At 38.6% G+C, this 18,414-nt stretch overlaps 4 protein-coding genes and 1 long non-coding RNA gene across 8 annotated transcripts in view; 3 read left to right on the forward strand and 2 right to left on the reverse strand.

Annotated features, from left to right (window-relative positions):
• LOC136238183 (ATP-dependent (S)-NAD(P)H-hydrate dehydratase-like) overlaps positions 1–4,459 on the reverse strand; it is a 5,595-nt gene extending 1,136 nt beyond the window's left edge. The window contains exons 1-5 of one of the 3 annotated variants that reach the window (XM_066028531.1): positions 4,307–4,459; positions 4,198–4,243; positions 4,066–4,154; positions 3,897–4,014; positions 3,802–3,852 (exon numbers count right to left, since the gene is read on the reverse strand). In XM_066028531.1, coding sequence (XP_065884603.1) covers positions 3,802–3,852; positions 3,897–4,014; positions 4,066–4,154; positions 4,198–4,243; positions 4,307–4,410 — 408 coding nt within the window. In that variant the 5' untranslated portion in view covers positions 4,411–4,459. Of the gene's footprint in view, positions 1–3,801; positions 3,853–3,896; positions 4,015–4,065; positions 4,244–4,291 lie in introns of all 3 variants that reach the window. The other 2 variants (XM_066028533.1, XM_066028532.1) reach the window with 2 other exon arrangements.
• The window catches only part of LOC136238188 (uncharacterized), an 84,442-nt gene that overhangs the window by 37,683 nt on the left and 28,345 nt on the right, over positions 1–18,414 (forward strand). The gene's annotated exons all lie outside the window — the stretch shown is intronic.
• LOC136238177 (cadherin-18-like) lies at positions 4,450–7,744 on the forward strand. The gene is made up of 2 exons (XM_066028524.1): positions 4,450–4,545; positions 4,845–7,744. Exons 1-2 carry the CDS (start codon positions 4,456–4,458, stop codon positions 7,362–7,364), a joined length of 2,610 nt encoding a protein of 869 aa, XP_065884596.1. The 5' UTR covers positions 4,450–4,455; the 3' UTR covers positions 7,365–7,744.
• On the reverse strand, positions 7,622–8,781 carry LOC136238184 (uncharacterized). Its single transcript, XM_066028534.1, has 6 exons — positions 8,576–8,781; positions 8,482–8,514; positions 8,311–8,427; positions 8,089–8,251; positions 7,952–8,034; positions 7,622–7,894 (listed from the first exon to the last, which is right to left on the reverse strand). Exons 1-6 carry the CDS (start codon positions 8,593–8,595, stop codon positions 7,720–7,722), a joined length of 591 nt encoding a protein of 196 aa, XP_065884606.1. The 5' UTR covers positions 8,596–8,781; the 3' UTR covers positions 7,622–7,719.
• Positions 8,304–18,407, forward strand: LOC136238176 (centrosomal protein of 164 kDa-like). 2 transcript variants are annotated; one of them, XM_066028523.1, is made up of 26 exons: positions 8,542–8,792; positions 8,881–8,992; positions 9,055–9,268; positions 9,323–9,457; positions 9,516–9,719; positions 9,777–9,954; positions 10,287–10,479; positions 10,527–10,667; positions 11,001–11,310; positions 11,367–11,507; positions 11,807–11,943; positions 12,002–12,107; positions 12,539–12,898; positions 13,105–13,185; positions 13,312–13,464; positions 13,521–13,639; positions 13,693–13,933; positions 13,985–14,140; positions 15,982–16,067; positions 16,121–16,214; positions 16,271–16,393; positions 16,628–16,735; positions 17,089–17,530; positions 17,857–17,902; positions 17,956–18,144; positions 18,288–18,407. In XM_066028523.1, exons 1-26 carry the CDS (start codon positions 8,657–8,659, stop codon positions 18,361–18,363), a joined length of 4,281 nt encoding a protein of 1,426 aa, XP_065884595.1. In that variant the 5' UTR covers positions 8,542–8,656; the 3' UTR covers positions 18,364–18,407. The 2 variants fall into 2 exon arrangements, 1 of the variants encoding a protein (XP_065884595.1); XR_010692837.1 differs by lacking the exon at positions 17,089–17,530 and having other exon boundaries at positions 8,304–8,792; positions 18,288–18,404.

The raw sequence follows: 18,414 nt of genomic DNA on the forward strand, positions 1-18,414 counted from the left end.
TTTGGAGAAGGGGCCATGGAGATATGCAGGCATGAAAATTGTTTTTCCTTTCTTCCTGTCATGTCCTGTCAATGTACGTATAACAAAATTTTTGATTTTTTTCCCCTTATCCGTAGGAGGTTTAGATTATTCTTTTTGCACACTTTTGCAAAAATCGTTATAAATTGGCGTACATTGATTACCTTGAAATTTGGTACAGATAAAGAGCATAATTATTAAGGTGTATTCATGTACTAAGTTTGCAAGGAATCTGATAAGTGTCCACGGTGCTATGAATGTCTATTCGCATAAAAAAAGATCGAACTTCTGTCACAGCTACAGGGTAACCACTTGTGGTAAATTTGGTGTGTCCATATACTAGCCATCGCATCAGTGCCTTTTGGTAGTTAGAAACATAAAGATGTAACAACTTATATTAGGTCCCAAGGTGTACATAGTTGCCAAGTCAAGTAGGTCCCCAGGGTTAGGTTATGGCTCTACCCAAAAACATGTACAACATTGATAAAATATAGTTGACCACTAAGATACCATTGCATTAATGTGTAGGTTGATGTTGTGCTACTTCTAAAAACCAGGCGTTGTGCAGCTAGCTAACTCATCTGACATTAACCAACAATATGTATTATATAGGTTTTTGGTTGTGCAATAATACATAATTAATTTATTGTAATTCTCGTATTTTGTAATTCTCGAAATTTTGTAATTCTTCAATTACGTTGCTGCGCTGCTAAGACAACCGCTGTTATCAACACATTATGCACAGAAGTATCTTTTAAACTGTTTTATAGTTCGACTATTGTTTTTTTTCCCTGACAAAGCCTCAAAGCTGCTCTTCACTTTCGTTTGCATAGGTAGGGATACGCCCCCTTTCCAACTTGAAGGGATAAGCTATTCCTGGTAGTCTATGAGGCATGCACAGTTGTTTTTCAGTTGTTAAATGCCTGTAAGACCAAAAAGGAAGGTGTTCACAAAGTTTGAGGAGAGTCGCCACACCTGCATTTGAGACTGCCAAAAAGAAACCACCTTAGAGCAAGAGCAAAGTTTACCTGTGTGGAAGTTTAATACAGACTTCATTTAACTTTTACTTCTTACGTAAACGCTGCCTTTTCCATTTAACAATTTTGCTCACATACGGACAAACATAGGTAGGTAGGTAGGTATGCACGCACGCACGCACGCACGCACGCGCACACTTTTACAGAAAACAATTTCAGTAAACCAGACGCGCACCCACAGCCAACCTTTGGCTGGCTGTGAGCGCACGCCAGGTTTAAAAAAACAAAAACAACAAATGGTGATTGTTGCACACTTTCATGAACAAAAGTAATGTTATGAAAAGGTCTGCTTAACAATACTGTAGTTTTAGAATCTTTACCAAGCCAGACTCCTTCCTCTGAAAGTTGAACAATAGGAAAGTTGATAAACTGTTTTACAACTTTTGTAAGAAGTTTAAGCAATCAACCATTGTTACATTTAGAATGTGAAACTATGATGTTTATGTAGTTACAGAGCGCATGAAGCAAGGCATTGCCATATCATTCTGGCAGTGTTCTCTTCTTTAACCATTTTGCTACTATACGGTACTACCATACTGTATGATGTTTCAGTCTAAAGGTCATGATAGGTCTCTGTCACTCACTTGGCATTGAGCTATATGCCCCCAGGTTCAGTGGCAGCATTCATTAGTGGTCCCTACCATATACATGATGTAAGCTAGCAGTAAAAATATTTCATTTTAGTTTTGTCAATAGGGTAGACAAGACCACAGGTTAGCAAATAGTCTTGTATGCTAGACAGTACCCCTGAGAACACATTCATAATTTTCTAAAGTAAACTAACTCCTACAGTTTTAGAGCCCTTCAAGACCTCTACATGATCTCCAATGCTCACCTGTCTGGATTAAGGAAACCTCAATCTGGAGGATAGGAGTTTATATCACACTATATAAGCTGTTCTTTTGTTGTTGTAATTCTTATGCCTGAGACATGCCTTGAAATGCATGCTGTATCATAGACTCAGCTTTTGCCTGTTTGCGTCCCACTCCACTACCATATGTGACCATCTCAGCAAAAGCCAACTTGTTAGCACAGTTTCCAATTTTATTTCTTTTTCTCAGCATTATCTGCAGTATCTTCAGATAAAGTGGGCTTAACTACCCATACCATCCTCAGGTTCCCAAATTACATAGAAACCTTACTGGCATGTTCTAGCTGTAACATAGAGTACAATGTACTACTCTCTGAAATGACCTTCTAAATTATCACAATGTACATATGTAATAAATGTTAAGACAAGAAGTTTTCTTGGGGCCAAAAATACAACCTCCATAACAAGGAGGTCTTATAAATAAGGTCATGAAGTTTACCTCATATTCACACACAGTTCTGAGTTACTTATAGTCATTAGTTACTTTCAACTCGGGCCAACCCAGGTAATCAAACTCAAGCCAGCTCTTGTTCACACTACTGCTCAACAAATGGGCTAGGAATTTCACATACTGAATAATGAGCTAGAACAAGCGCACAATGTATAATAAGCCATTCTCCACTTAGGCGCTACTGAAATCGTATCGATGACACTAAAATTAAGCTGTATGATGCTGTAGTCTAATAAATTGGTTTGGTACAGCTCAATTGATTCATACTGAGATAAATTTACTGTGCCATGCTGTACCTGGGTTAGAAGGTAGTATGCACAGGGTGTTTGCTATGTATGTTTGGGACCTACTTAACATGGTCACTATAATGAGGTGGTTTTATTAATGAGGTGAGGTCATGAAGCACGCCTTAGCTATGTATGGGAGCTCAAAGCTGTGTTTGGGACCTATAGTGAGGAGCTCTTATTTATTGATGAGGTCACAAAGTACAACTCATACATCCCACTTGTACTACTCACCTAACTTGGGTACAGCTTGGTATAGCCTGGAATAAACAGCATGATTTGATTGAGATCTTCTGAGCCGGATGCAGCCCAACACAACAAGGCGAGGCTAGTACGGGTTGGCCTTAGCTAGAATAAATTGTGAATGTATTCTGGGTTGCTCATCAAAATAATTTGCTATTGTCAGTAACTTGGTATCATAGAGAGTATATTTACACTCCTAGAAGTATAAGGCTATGCAAGACATGACATGTTTCTGGTAGACTTCTACACGCTTTTCTTTTACCAATACATTTGTATTCTTGGCAAAAGAAGCACCCACTGGCTAAAATATAACCGCTATAACATCATACAGTTTACTCTTTGCTTCATCACTACATTTCAACACAGCACCCAAACGAAAAAATCATTTTACATTGTGAGCTTGTTCTAGCTCTGATTACCTATCATGTACAATCCCCAGCTCGTGTGTTCAGCAATAGTGTGAACAGGGGCTGACGCAAGTTCAATAACCCAGGTTGACATTAACCACCCAGGGAACATGTGAATGGAGTGTGTCAGCTGTGTTTGAGAGACTTGCTTGACATGGCCACTATTAGCTAAATAAGGTTTCACTGTATTGCTACTAATCACTTCCTCATTGCTGTTTGTCTTCCATTGTATAATTCATTGGCAGCTACTACCATAATTCATTTACCCAATAAAATATTGTGTTTCAACTGGTCAACTTTTAAAGGTTTCACTACAAGACCAAAGTTACTTGAGTATAACACACATGGGAATATTTCATTATCAGTTCGACCAATATGGTAAATGGTCCACAAGCACATCACAAGCACTTGCACATCTATACAGACATCACATGAATGAACACACATGAGACACACACGCATGAGCGAATAATCGAACATACAAACGTACAGCATCTATCACAATGTTCTTGTTTAATGCAACAGCCTTCTTTATCAGTTTCTGCAAATACACTAGTTACACCAGCCAGCCTTGCATTACAATACTTTAACTAGTTGCATTGTGTCAATCTCTCTTCCCATCCCTGGCCCTATCACTAAGCTGTGCATACGTGGGTACCACCGGCTGACTTCTTCTAAAGACTTGTCCTCTTCCTCAACAGCCCTGTATGTGTTATGGCTGTTATGTTGTAAGTGCCTCATTAATGTTGCTTACAATATCGGATGTACGATGATATCCGGATTGTAGGATTTTATAGCCAATGCTGCTGAAGCAGGGCAAAAAATGTGCGCTCCATCACCGCCCTGTATTAAACCGTACAATAACATAAACTATCTTAATACTTACAGCCCGCATAGCTGCCATGCCGGCAAAATACGGAGCTCCCGTGTACCTAAAAGGGCAAGATATAAAACCATAATCATAAAAAAAACATTCTTGCTTTTAAAGACTCAACTCTTTGGAGCCACCAAGAACTGCTATTCTTCCGCATTCTCCTTTGTACAGACTATTTCTCAACACAGGAACTGCTAGTTTGAAAGCTTCCACAATCGAATCCATGGCTACTTCGTACCACAATCGATATTTTAGACATTTAGATTAGGAATGATTGGAATTCCAATCGTGTTCGCCCACGTGTGTATGAGACAAATAGTCGGAGGAGATATGAGAATCCAAGTTGATTGTTCGCATAGAGTGAGTTTTATCAGTAAATGTCTAAGCGTTTGTAGTTTAACGTATATTATGAACGTATCAATGCCCCGATTTTCTTCAGGTTTAATAGGCTGTGATTGGTACATGCGTATGTCTTGAACAGAACCTTGGTGGTCACTAAAAACTTGGAAGTACATCGTGGTAGCGATAACACGACTTAGAGGCACACACAATAAACGCTTACATATACGTAAATATTAGTGCACAAAATTTGATTGTTTTATCTGCCATGATGTAAAGCATTCTTGCGTTTTATGGTGGATTCTGTTGGTATCTTACAGGTATACTTTCCGGTCATAGTGTTATTGTTGGCTCTGTCTTCAGAAGTCAGGGTAGTATCAGGGCAAAGTTGTACTCAGATCACTACATGTGTCCCTGGTCAACGTATGGTCAACTGTTATAATGTCACACGTGACTCTAATCCAGGTTCATCTTTACAAATTACCTCCTATGTTTTGGAGAATATTCCTCCCAACTCTGTTATCTACTGTTTAAATGATAGTGTGTTCTTTGATACACCAGGAACTGTGATGTACGATGCTTCAAATGGTTTTACAATAAATGACACAATAAATGCTGTTTTGTTAATACAGTCTCCTAATAGAGAAGATGGTGAACAAATAACTGGGAGGGTAACGGCTTCTGATACATCTGATCAGAGTGAAGCTAGTCTACAAGTTATCATTATAGATGTGAATGAGTTTCCCCCAGAATTTATAGCTCCAGATGAATTACAACATTCACTCAGGTTTACTGAAGGGGAGAGACCAACTAATTCTTTAGTTGGGAGAATTCAGACTTCAGATGATGATAGTGAAGATGGTGAAAGTACAGTTAGTTTCTGTATTGAAGGTATTGGTGGTGGTGAGTTTAATGTCACCAGAATGACTGTTGGTCCTGTTACCTTTTTTAATCTGTTGTACACCTATGATTCTCCATTAGACAGAGAACGTATTGCATTCTATCAACTAACTATTGTGGCTGTTGATAGCATCTCTCCTGTAATGACAAGTAATCCTTCACTACAGGTCAACATCACAATTGACGACATCAATGATAATGCTCCACAGTTTATGGGTGATCGTATGTTTTATATTCCTGAGGGATTAGAAGAAGGTGTGTTTGTTGGTAATGTTTTTGCCAATGATGCTGATGCTGGAGAAAATGCAACAATCACATATAGTATTGTCAGTTCTACCTTTGATGATAGGGAGTTCACTATTGATAGTACCAGTGGTATCTTACGTACTTCTTCATTCTACAAGGACCTTAGATTTGCTGACAATACAAGAAGACTGATAGTTGAAGTAATGGCTGAAGACAATGGAGTGGTCCCACTGAACAACAGATCTGAATTCACTGTTATAGTTCAACGTCCAGTTAGATTCACAAACAACACATACACGTTTGAATTGGTAGAGAACAACAATCCTTTAGTGACAGTGGGTAATGTGACTGCATCCTCTCCTGATCTTGTTAGTTTCTATTATCATATTGAAGGACCTGGTAATGACAAGTTTACAATTGATAGGGACACTGGTGAAATAACAGTCCGAGAAAGTTTAGACAGAGAAACTTCACCTATGGAGATGTTTACAGTTGCAGCAGTGTATAGTGATCACTCTGATCTGTCATCTACTGCTATTGTACAGATTATAGTGATTGATGTAAATGACAACCCTCCACGATTTAGTTCATCAAATTACACATTTTCAGTTACTGTTGGACAAAGGGTTGCTGGCACAGTGTTTGCCAATGACAGTGACTCTGGTGTTAATTCCAACATTACATTTTCCACTCCAACAACTGGTACTCCATTAAGTGTTCATAATATTGGTAACAATGAGGCAGAAATTGTCATTGAAGAAGATGAGACTGGACAATTTGGAATTGCAGTTGTTGCAACTGATGGTGGTGAAAAGATAGCTTCAACTTCAGTAGAAGTGAGAATTAACCCAGCATCAAGTGATGAAAGTAATATAACAATCATAGTTATCGCCAGTGCTGCTTGTAGTGTGGTGGTTGTCTTAGTTGTACTGATTCTTATTGGAGGTTGTTTGTATTACCAAAGGCATCGGAGAAAGAAGAGCGGCCATTTTGCTGTCCACAAAGAATCACAGCCTTCCAATAACAGCAATGGGTTTACTGTATCAGACGATGGCCCCGTTCATATCAGAAAAAGGTCCATCTTAAAGGTGACAACTAATAATAAATTTGGTTCACCTGGTCCGGAGACACATACTGAGCGAGTCAAATTCGAGACTCGTGCTAATATGGTGATGTTTGAGCTAGACCAGCCAACTAGTAAAAAAGAGGCATCTGTTACTACAGATACTAAACTTGGATCTGGTGATGATTCTTCCATCTGCAGTGGTCATGGTCGACATATTGATCGGGATGAAGGTTTGATTTTGCGGAAGAATCCACCCGTGAGGACAGTGCTATCGTCTGGTATGACTGACAGTGATGATGAAACAGATCTTAACATTCAGTTGTTTCAAACTAATAACCATCGGAGTCAGCTACAGCCACCTACGCAACTACCGATTGGTGTCACAAATCATGCTTATTCACCGCCAATTCATCATTACAATAAACAACAGGTACCATTGTCACACGGTGCCCAAATGTTATCAAGTGAAAACTTAGACAGACATAATAGAGCTATGGCTAAACACCATAGAAAAATGCCAAGTGACCAATACAGTGAAACGTCAGAAGGCACTGGGACTTATTTTACTTCAGACGCAGAAGATGGATCAGCATTTGGGGAGCCAGCTGTCTCGTGGACCAACTTGTAACAAAGTTGATCAAATGTGTGAGTGTGTTATTTTGGCTAGGCAACCCTGCTTTTCCTTTTTGCACAATATATTTTTCTATCATGTAGGTATAATCTAATTTCCATCAATCAAAACCCCATTCTAAAAATTCATAAATTTAATATTATTTTTCTTGTGAGTGCAATTCTATTTTTTTATTGTGTGAGTTTTTATGTACTAAATTCTATATAATATTGCACATATACCCTATATATACATACGTACTGTTTGTTTGTAACTTCTCACGTTTGAATGTAATTAAGGAATCACGACATGTATAAAAATAAACTTGTGCATATTTTTCTATTCAATTGTACATAGTATTTAAAAATTTACACTATGAATTGTTTGTTAAATATTTATTGGGCAGCACGACTACTGGTCCAGGTGTGTCAATTTTACTCGGAGAATTATAGCAAGATTTTAAATCCTCTAAATACCCAGGTGTTGCAATACTTTTTCTCCGAGTGCTTCTTTTCACAGGTGTCACAAAGATTTCTTTGCTTTCAGATCTTATAAAAGGAACAAGTAAGGCTTTAAATAGGAAAACGTACAAGTAAAAAGCTCACTTCATTTTTGGTGTGGCTGTTGTGTAGCGTATGACTGTGGAGTCGAACATCAGACCAGATTCAATGAAACTTCTGCTCCTTTGCTAAAACAGAACCCAACAAAAGTAATGTACATTGAACATGTGAACAGTGCACACCTTTTTAAATGTGATTTCGTCATCTACAAAACTGGTATCGTCACTTTGTGATAACAGATAGTCGTCATCGAATCTCAATTTAATGTTTAACTTTTGAGGGCTGTCATCTGAGGTCGACTCACTAACATAGTTAGGGCCAGAGTTTATACAACTTAATGGCTTCCTATGAGCATAAACATGTCTATACTTGGTCATACAAGTTTATTTAGAGTTACACACAACCTCTTATCTGTACTCTTTGCTGAATATCTTCCACTCTGGTTTAATGTGGTCAACTTTACACTGAGGTCTGTGGGACAATAGTCGGCTACATAAGAAAAGCGCCTCATTGGTTTTCGCCTATGGTGATAAATGGCACCAAAATCCTCAAGTCACTCCTTGGCCTACACCTACCCTGTACGCTGTCTCCATCGCTCTAGTTTTTCCCTGAAACAAACAGTGATCATTATGGAGAACAGTTTTATTTGTCATATATTATTAATACTACCTCGTCCTGTCGGTAGCCATTGCGAAAATCCCGCCACCCTTTTCGTGTGTTCGTAGCTATGGTGATGTGAGCGACACGTAAATGGCGTCCGGTGTAGATTTCGCGCACTTGGCGACTGGCATGAACCCTCACATGAACCTCGCTTATCCTTCAACTATTAACGGCCAGGAGATACTGGAAGAAGATTATAATGAAGATTTCGAGCCGACAGACGAAGGTTTGTTTATGTACACCAGAACGTCAGCTATGGGGCGTACCTCACACGACATGCTAATTTACAATGTTGCTTTGTGTTATCATTTAAGAAGTGATAGAGTATTGTGAACAATTGGGATTGGATCTTGACAAGGAAAGGGACCTGTTATACATTGCTAAAGAGGCAATTAAGGCTCCTATACCCCCAGAATGGAAGCCATGGTAAGTTACTAGTGTCAAGTTGTAAACTATGGTGGGACATTTCTCTGTTTAATCATGTGTAGCAAAAATGAAGCTGATGAAATTTACTACTTCAATTTTCAAACTGGAGAGAGTAGCTGGGAACACCCCTGTGATAAGTATTATGTGGACCTCTTGGAAAGGGAAAGAGAGAAGAAACAACGAATGCAAGGAAATTCAGGCAGTAAAAAGAAAAGTAGTGTTAAAGCTAGTTCAGCAGTTGTTAAACCACTTACTGCCACTGCAATTAAAGCTCAGGTAAGCTCTATAAGCGTATGATAGTAATTTTAAATTTAAAGTTTGCTCATTTAGTTACCGGCTGATTTACCAGCACTTTCTGGTAGAAAAGGCAGCTTAAATCCAATCTCAAATCTCCCGCCCTTAAGATCAGGAGGTGGATTGGGACCACTAAAACCACCCATCGGCATGGATACTGCATACAACAAGGTACTTTAAGTGACTCAGAAATTTAAGGCAAAGCTGTACTTTGTGTGGTGCCATATAGCCGGCTAATTTGGCAACTGCTGCTGGTGGGCTAAGCACCAATTCACCACTCAAAATGGTCTCTGGAAAACTAGGCACCCAGTTAGGTGCTCCAACTAGACCCATGCTAAATCCAGACAAAGAAATAAATGTTGGTATTTCAACAAATTATGAGGAAGAATACGATGATGATGATTCTGATGAAGAACTCAGTGATGACAAAGACGTGAGACACAACTAGACCATTTGCAGTTTTGCCAAAGGTTGTTGCATGTTGTTGCAGCTGTTAGGTGCTAATGGGTACCATTCAAAGTTTGGTAACATTATGGACGCTGGAGATCTTGGTATCAACTTGTCTGGTTCTGATGAAGAAGAAGATGTAAGTGCCGAGCTGAGAGGATTACAACAGTTTTCTAGTAATGACAATAGCAGCGATGAATTCCATCCTATTGATAAGAGAGGTATGTGACTGTAATAACGATGGTCTGACCACAGTGTAAATATTGGTGCTGCACCCACATGCTGACACTGCAAGTACCACACACACTTTATAAACACACAGACACGTGGACACAGAGACCACATACAAACATATTACACAAACACACATGCGTGTGTGCGACATACTTCAATACATCACACAAGACACATGCATACGAAACACGCGTGCACGCATGCACGCACTTTGCAACACACATTTTTTTTATTCATGCATGCACCACATATGTACACACGTTCACACTGCATGCACTATGCCATACCAATACTTACTGCATATTTATCACATATGAAGGTACTGGCAACCTTGCTCCACTGCTACATGGCAAGAGTACTGTAGGTCCAACAAAGGCACTCAAATCAACAACCACTGAACCACCACAACAACAGCAACAACACAATGAATCGTCGCCCAGTATGAAACGTTTCCAGCGGCCTGCAGCAGCAAGAGGACACAGGACCCAGAATAAACCTCAGAGCCCTAAAGAGTAAGTTAATAGACCAATATGATAACTGACATCTACACCTATTATAGGCATAGTGATAGTATGTCTTCAGAGTCATCACTTGGGAAGAGCCGGTTGCGTGAATCTGTTAATTTAGTTGAGCTCGGAGATGAAGCAGAGGGTGAGATACAGGCAACGACCAAACTATTCCATCAGTCCCATAATCTCAAGTGAGTATGATCACTAATGTAGTATCCTGTTTAATGTATGCATGTAATTTTTGATGTACATATGTAATTGTCACACATACAAATTTCATGGTACATGATTTTCACAGATGAGCAAATACGAGGATTTAATTTCTAGTTAAATTTTTGTAGAATCACTCATTTTCAATACAGACTACTTTTTGTCTAGAGTAAACAAAAGTTTTAAAAAGTTTTGAGGGATGAAATTTTGTGCAATTCTGCAAACTTTTTTGCACATTTACAATAATAAATAGCTAAAGTTTTTATGTATACATATACATACAGCGGTATGTTACAATTTCCCATTTTTAATAGCCTAAAACCAGCTGGAAGACAAACTATTTCTTTATCTACCACTGCGACAAATAACACAAATACTAATATGACAATTACTACAACTACTGCTGCTGCTGCTGCAGCCAGGTCATCTGATAGTGTTCAAGCTGGGGAGAATTTACAGCAGTCTCTGGAACAAGAGATTGCCATGATTAAGAAACAACATGAAGAAGAAATGGCTAAACTTAGGAAGAGCATGGAAGGGGAAATGGTGAGAGAGAAAGAAAAACTGAGAACACAAATGGACAGCAGACTGGCAACATTCAAAGATGAACTCCAAGTTAAACAAGTATAAACAATAAAGCTATTACATGGTACATCGCCTGATTTTTATGTATTTTGCAGATTGCAGAAAAGAAGCAACTAGAAACTGAACAGATAGCAAATTTAACTCAGTTCAGAGACAAACTGAAAGAAAAACAAGATGAAGATGAAGCTAAACTACAGGAGGAGAAATCAGATTTTCTTAGAACTCTCAAGCAACAGGTACAACCTTTGTTCAATGAAACCTTGTTACCTCGAATAAGACCACCTTGTTATAGCTAAGGTGTAAATATACTTCATCACCTCATTAATAAAACCACTTCAATATAGTGACCATTGTCAAATAGGTACCAAACATAGCTAAAGTTTACTTCATGACCTCATTAATCAGACCACCTCATTATAGTGTCAAGTAAGTGTCAAATGTAGGTTAGTAAGACCCCCGAGTACAGTATAGTTCTAAACATGACCCTATAAAACAGGTATCATCACTGTGTTGTTCATGGTGACTGTACTATTAGGTTACCAAGGAAAGACAAGAGAGTGAAGATAAAATGAGGAAGGACCTAGAGGTACAGCTTGGAGAACTGAGTCGTCAGTTGGAGTTACAGAAAGTTGAAGAAGAGGAAGCAGCAAAAAAAGACTTGGAAGACTTGAAGTTAGTGGTACAGTGTGCATGTGTAAATTATGGTATGTCACTTGTGTTTTGCTGGTAGGAAAACATTGCAGCATAGCAGACAAGAGGAACTGAGGAGCAACGAGACTGAATTTGAACAACAGTTGGCTGTTCTCAATGACTCACACCAGACCAAACTGGAGCAGGTATAATATTTGTTATCATTGTTAATGTGTGATGTGTAGTGTAGTGTGTGAGGTAGCAGCAGTCAAGTGTGGCCAGAGGTCAATAACTGACTTATTAAACATTGTTACAAATTACCCAGCTGTATTACCTGGAGAATTGGTATTAACTGACTGGGAACAAAGCCCTTGTAGCAGATGCAGCTTAGTGGAACTTCATGCTCAATGATCTTCCCTGTATGGAATGGCATAGCTGTCCTTTTGGGGGCACTGGTGCTTCCCCAGACAAATTTGTATGTACTAGACTCATAGTACCTAGGCAGTACACAAACTGGGATGAGATAGCATGTGTGCAGCTGCTGCAATTTTGTACATGCTGTGACTTTGCGCTTTATGATAGCAAACATCTGTGTGTCTCTATGCCCTTTGTACCTTTCTGGTTTGATTCCACTTAGGCCAAACAAGAATTGGAATCTGAGTATACCAAGATAATGAACGAGACCAAAACTAGTCTAGAGAAAGACCACCAGAAAGCCATGACTGAGGTTGAAACCCAATACAAGACTACCAAAGCCACTGAAGAAGAGAAACTAAAACACCAACAATCTTTACAGTCAATAGAAGAAGACATGGAAGCAGAGTTAACTGCTAAGAAGGCAGAGATAGAACAGTTACACCAACAACAGTTAGATGATTTGAGTGCCAAACTGGAAGAAAAACTATCTGTATTACAACAAGATCATCAGCAACAAGAGGCCAAGGAGAGAGATGTATTTAGTAGCAAATTAGACCAATTGAGGAAACAACTCGAAATGGTAAGAAGCTGTGCTCTAGTATAACAATTGTAATACAATATTGAGGAAATTCTAAAACCACAGTGGAGTTTTGTTAAGTGTGTTTAATCCTTCTCTCAAACACATTTGTGTTAAAATATGCCAACTTTGTTCCAACCTGTGATTTTGTCAGTGTTTTTCTTCATCAAGATTGGTATTTACTTGTTTGTTGTATGTACTACATGTAGGATAATAATGTTCAGTTGGAGAGTCTACAGACCAAGTTAAAAGCAGTTCAACAAGGCCTTCAGTCTCAAATCTCCCAAATGGTACAGTAAAATAATAAGAGTATAAGGACAAATCAGAATTGTATAATAAATTATATTTTTTGTGTGTACTACTGTCTTGTAAATTCCTTTTCTCATTCTACAATTAAGTACCTGTTGTATATCCAGGAGGAAGAATTAAACAACAAAAAGAAACTGGTTGAACAAGAGCAGCTGGTTACTGAGCAATTACTGGGTACTGTTGAAAGTGAGAAACAAACAGTGGAGACCCAGAGACAGAATTTGGAGGAGAAGAAGAAGGAGCTTGCCAAGGAAGAACAAGTAGGGTGATTTTTTGTTCTGACTGTTTTATTAGAGTATTTGTTCTTTTGCATCAGCGAGTCCAGCAGTTACGAAATGCCACTGCTGTGGAGGCAGACCAACTGTTAGCCAAACAGCAAAGTGAACTAAAAGATGACATTGAGCAGGAACAGAAAGTACTTGCAGAGCTGAGAAAGTAAGTGTTAATATTTTTACTGCAGCTTCAAAAATAGTTTGCAATTTGTAAAGACGTAAAGAACAGCTACAAGGAGAAATCAGCTCACTTATCAAAGAGAAATCTAACCTGGAAATTACCATCAAGGATTTGAAGCAACAAGAGCTTTCTTGTCAAGAGCAATTGGATACTGTTAGAAGCCAGATAAAAGAAGCTGATGCAATTCTGTCACACACCAAAGATGAGTTAAAGAAAGCCAGAGAACAACTTCAAACCCAATTAGATAATACCATTAAATTATCGTCAACAACTAAAGTTAGTTATCTCATTTGTTTTAATCATTCTGTGTATCACCTTCTAATATAGGAGGACGTTGGTAAGGTAGCAGCTGCTGCTAGTTTACAGGAGTTGTCAGCTTCACAAGAGAGTGAGGATACTCTGAGGAGTAGCAGTAGTGGGGGACATAGTTCTGCTTCTATGAGTGTCCATGACTTGGCCTCTCCTTCATTAAACACTGATGAGGTGTGTGTGTGTACGTGCGTGCGTGCGTGCGTGCGTGCGTGCGTGCGTGCGTGCGTGCGTGCGTGTGTAGTGTAATGTCTGTGTGTATGTGCGTGCATATAGCATATATGGTGTAGTGTTGTGTGCATGCATGTGCACACACCATGTGGGCCATTATGCTTAATTTTGTCACCTGTCCAGGATACCATCTGATGCTATCACTTGTCAATTACCTCCCAGGCAATGATTAATATGCACAGCTAAAGAACCCATCGGAGCTTCATGTGTCACTGTCGGGCACAGTTCTAGAGGGGTTTCACCGGTTTCCAGAAACCAGTCAGCTTTTTTAAAATCAAAAAATAAATAATTAAAGCAGTAAAAGATGTATTTACTAAGTCTAAAACTACTAAATCTATTAGTTTAGCTATTAAGTAACAAGTGGTCAAATTAAACTACTTTTTCTCCACCACAAAATTTATCCAACATTGCTTCTCCCCACACCTTGAAGCATGCCTTAAGGGTTTCTAAAACTAATCATCACTCTCTTTTTAACTATCTTAACTTCTGCAACTATTTGATAAATCATCAAATCTTTCCGTACATGTAGGTCTGGAATGGTGAGATTTAACTGTAAAACTTTTTGTTACAGTAATTCCATACTTACAATGAACCCTGTCCCTGGAATGCATATAATTACTTTTCTGCTTTAGAGTTGGAAACCAGTCAGCACAGTTTCTAGTCTGAATTATCTCGTAGTTTGACAGTCTATTTTGCTTTTGTCTTCCTTTGAAATATACGTTACATTAGAAGAGGAGGTGTGTGTTTGCATGTATGTGTTTTCATATTAAACTGTCAAGCCTTGTACACAGCAATTATTTTATAAGTGGGCATTACTCCACACAAAACCACGCATATTTCTTAACATACTCATGATTCCTGGATTTCAGCACGATCAGTATCATCCCAGTTACAGTTTTGTTTTTTGTCATTCTTTTGACTGGTGCTTATCAATTACAGATCTCTGTCTATCTATGCGGCTTCATCTTTATGTGAAGGCACTTATAATAGTATCTAATCCATAAACACCATCCTGGTGAATGAGGCTGCTAGAAGAGTACACTACAGTCCAACATCATTTACCTACTATGAAACTATATACACTTACTGTACATTGCTGCCGGTTCACATTGTCAAGTACAATGGAGGTTAATATCACACCTAAAGTCGGACTCAGAAAATCAAGACCCACATGACCCTGACAAAATGTGATCCAAATCTGGTTTTCAATCATATTCTACTGATTACTCTCCAGGCTCTTCAAGAAAATTATTGAGGGAGTAGATCATATTTCCTGGTACCACAAGGCGTATATCATTTCTGTGACATCATCATCATGTATCTGAGGTCATACCTAGTAACACTTCAAGGCTATCAGAGTAGTTGAAATAAGAACATTGACTGAGTACAGTCTTAAGGGGTCAGAAACTTGATCCTGAAACTCGATTCTGACAACTCTGTTGAATTAAACAAATCATAACCCACTATTACCATAATTAACACCTCCATTGTTAATTTGAAAAGTATTGCCTTTCACACAGAATTGCTAATGTACATGTTAAGTGCCTCTGAATAGAATCATTGTTTGGTTATTGTTATGCTCATATAGTGCTATGTTAGCATCCCTTACATTGCAAATGTTAAGACACATGTATATGTGGGCAGTGTGTGGTATGTGTAGTACCTATATATGTGGTGTGTGTGTCTGCGTGCGTGTGTGTGTGTGCAAGCGTGTGTGCATTTGTGGGTGTGTCTGTGCATGCGTGTCATCTGTGTGTATGTGTGTGAATGTATTCCATCACTAGGTAGTAGATGAAGTTATCGGCAATAAAGTCAAAGTGGCTTGGGAAGAGAACTCCAAACCATCCCCAATTCAGAGTAACAGCATAAGGTGAGCAAATCAAGCAGTTTGCAGAGTACAAACTAAATCACCCATCCATATAGTCAAGTACAACAACAGCTGATGAGTGAAACAAAGCAGTTAAAACAAGCTCAGGAGTTTCTTCAAAAACAGAAGCAATCAATAAAGAAGCGAAGAGTAAGTAATGATATGATCTATGTAACTCTGACCATCAGCTATTTTATCCATCAAAGGCTGACCTGATGCAAGCACAGAAATCATGGACAGCCGACCAAAAGAAACTGACCAAGCATTCATCCTTCACAGGCCCTAGTCATAGAAACATCGCTCAACAAGTACAAAACAGGTTTGACAAGGTTTGTACATACGTAACCATGAGACCATGTACCAGAAACACAAGCCATAGTAACCACTATATTTTATTAAGTGTTATGCATATGACCACGTATCAACCTTTGCTATTTTATATTCTTATTGGGTTCAATTCCTGGTGTTACTAAATTTAACCCTCATAAGGGTGAAAGGCCAGAAGCCATTGTCAATCACATTGGACAGTGTTTATTTTTGTCATATGATGTTGGCATGTGTAGGAAGCAGCAGACATCAGCACTACTGAAGATCAGTTGTTAGTGAGTAATCGTCTGTTATTAATGAAGGAAAGACACCTCACACAGTTAGAGGATTCCATCACGTCTGATGTAAGGGTATTAAGAGCATGAGGACATCTTAAGTAATCAACACACTTGTCCATGGTCTCATTTGTATTAGTGTACACACATTTAGACCCCTGAAATCAGGACACCTTGCTTATAAAGACGTGGTCCCTCTTGTATTAGAGCCTTGAAATTAGGACATCTTACATATAAGGACATCTTACATATAAGGACATCTCAAGGTTGCCAGGGTTTTCACTGTATACCATAATTCTTGGTGGTCATGTAACTCATGTTAAAACGATACAATTGTTCACTAAGTGTGAAATAAGTTTGCCTACAAAATAATTTACCATGCCAGCAGGGCTTTACCTTAAGTTAATATGCTTTATGTGCAGGTAGAGAGCAGTAGCGTCAATTCACTACCATCATCAAAGTCTTATCCGACAGTTCATTCAAGACATCATGCTGATTTGAAATATCGACGACATCAGAAAGCTGACTCGCAGTCACCAGAAAGACTCAGACCATCATTACTAACAAGCGAAACTGAGGAAGATACAAGTGTTAAGCATAAACAAGCCTGGAGGCTAAAAAAACACATGTTATCTGAGAAGCTTGAAGACTACAGACAGATGTCAAGTGGACAAGATGATCTAGTTGCATCAACACAAATCATGAATTCTTTAAGCCAAATCAACAGTCAGTTAGGAGAAGTGTTAACCAAACTTAGTCAACCAGCATCAACAACAAGCTATCCCACCAACGATCCATTATTACAGATGAGGATTCCTGACCGAACTGAGGAAGAACTACATAGGAAATGGCAACAATATCTTGGTTAGGAAAAGTTGGCTTTTGTTTGTTAATTCAGTTATTTGTAATTGGATAAGACAGCCTTGCCATAAGGGATTCAAAAGGATGTTGTGACAATTCTAGAAACCTTATCAGGTCCCCCTACAGCGAGTCATCTTTATGTCCTGACCAATTAAAACATATTCATTTAAAGACATTAACAGTACACAGATTCTGTGTGGTAGAGTGAATACAGAGATTAGATCAGCTGTCATATATGGTGGTATAGGGACATGCCAATGTCTGTTGTAGCATCACTTTGTTACTTGTTTGGGAAGGCAGTTAGTTTTATTCCATGTGTCTTTCCTTAGGTCATAATTCACAGCAGCCTACAACATATGTCCCAGATATCCGCAGGTTTGTAGCCAACTTTTGGCACATAGCTACTAAACCAAAATTGTATATTTCAGTCCATACAGCTTTGCGCCACCTTCTGATAGCAATTTCTCTGTCAGAAAGAGCACAGCTGAGATGTTGAAAAGCCAAACAGACTGGTTGAAAACCTTTCAGCAAGAGATGTCAACGTTCAACCGACCAACAGTGAAATCTATGCCATCATCAATCACCCCATCTAACAGCAGAAACTTAACAACCACATTGTATCCTTTTTAAAATTCATACCATTTTAATGGTTATTGCAAAGGATAGCAAATCCTTCCTTTGATCATTTCTATGTTGTTTTTAATGGGTCATTTAACACAGTTGTGTGTTATGAGGTGTGAACACCTTAACAAAGAAACAGACCATCACCAGCACGTTTAAAGACTCCCAAGTTCGTCTTAGATACAAGAAATAATATTCATTTTGTACACGTGTGAATTATATGTATATTTCAAATTAATATATACGGATTAGTATACATAAATATA

The sequence above is a fragment of the Dysidea avara genome, chromosome 11 (assembly GCF_963678975.1).
Source record: "Dysidea avara chromosome 11, odDysAvar1.4, whole genome shotgun sequence".
Lineage (NCBI taxonomy): Eukaryota > Metazoa > Porifera > Demospongiae > Dictyoceratida > Dysideidae > Dysidea > Dysidea avara.

What these genes read in the sequence shown, in the direction of transcription:
- LOC136238184 (XM_066028534.1), bottom strand. Translation starts at nt 8,595, where the DNA reads ATGGCTACCGACAGGACGAG. An exon ending in CGATGGAGACAGCGTACAGG is followed by an intron (nt 8,428 to 8,481) that starts GTAGGTGTAGGC and finishes TTATCACCATAG; the next exon opens with GCGAAAACCAATGAGGCGCT. An exon ending in ACAGCCACACCAAAAATGAA is followed by an intron (nt 7,895 to 7,951) that starts GTGAGCTTTTTA and finishes TCCTTTTATAAG; the next exon opens with ATCTGAAAGCAAAGAAATCT.
- LOC136238176 (XM_066028523.1), top strand. Translation starts at nt 8,657, where the DNA reads ATGGCGTCCGGTGTAGATTTCGCGCACTTGGCGACTGGCATGAACCCT. An exon ending in ATGAACTCCAAGTTAAACAA is followed by an intron (nt 11,311 to 11,366) that starts GTATAAACAATA and finishes TGTATTTTGCAG; the next exon opens with ATTGCAGAAAAGAAGCAACT. An exon ending in AGGATTCCATCACGTCTGAT is followed by an intron (nt 16,736 to 17,088) that starts GTAAGGGTATTA and finishes CTTTATGTGCAG; the next exon opens with GTAGAGAGCAGTAGCGTCAA.
- LOC136238177 (XM_066028524.1), top strand. Translation starts at nt 4,456, where the DNA reads ATGATTGGAATTCCAATCGTGTTCGCCCACGTGTGTATGAGACAAATA. An exon ending in AAGTTGATTGTTCGCATAGA is followed by an intron (nt 4,546 to 4,844) that starts GTGAGTTTTATC and finishes GGTATCTTACAG; the next exon opens with GTATACTTTCCGGTCATAGT.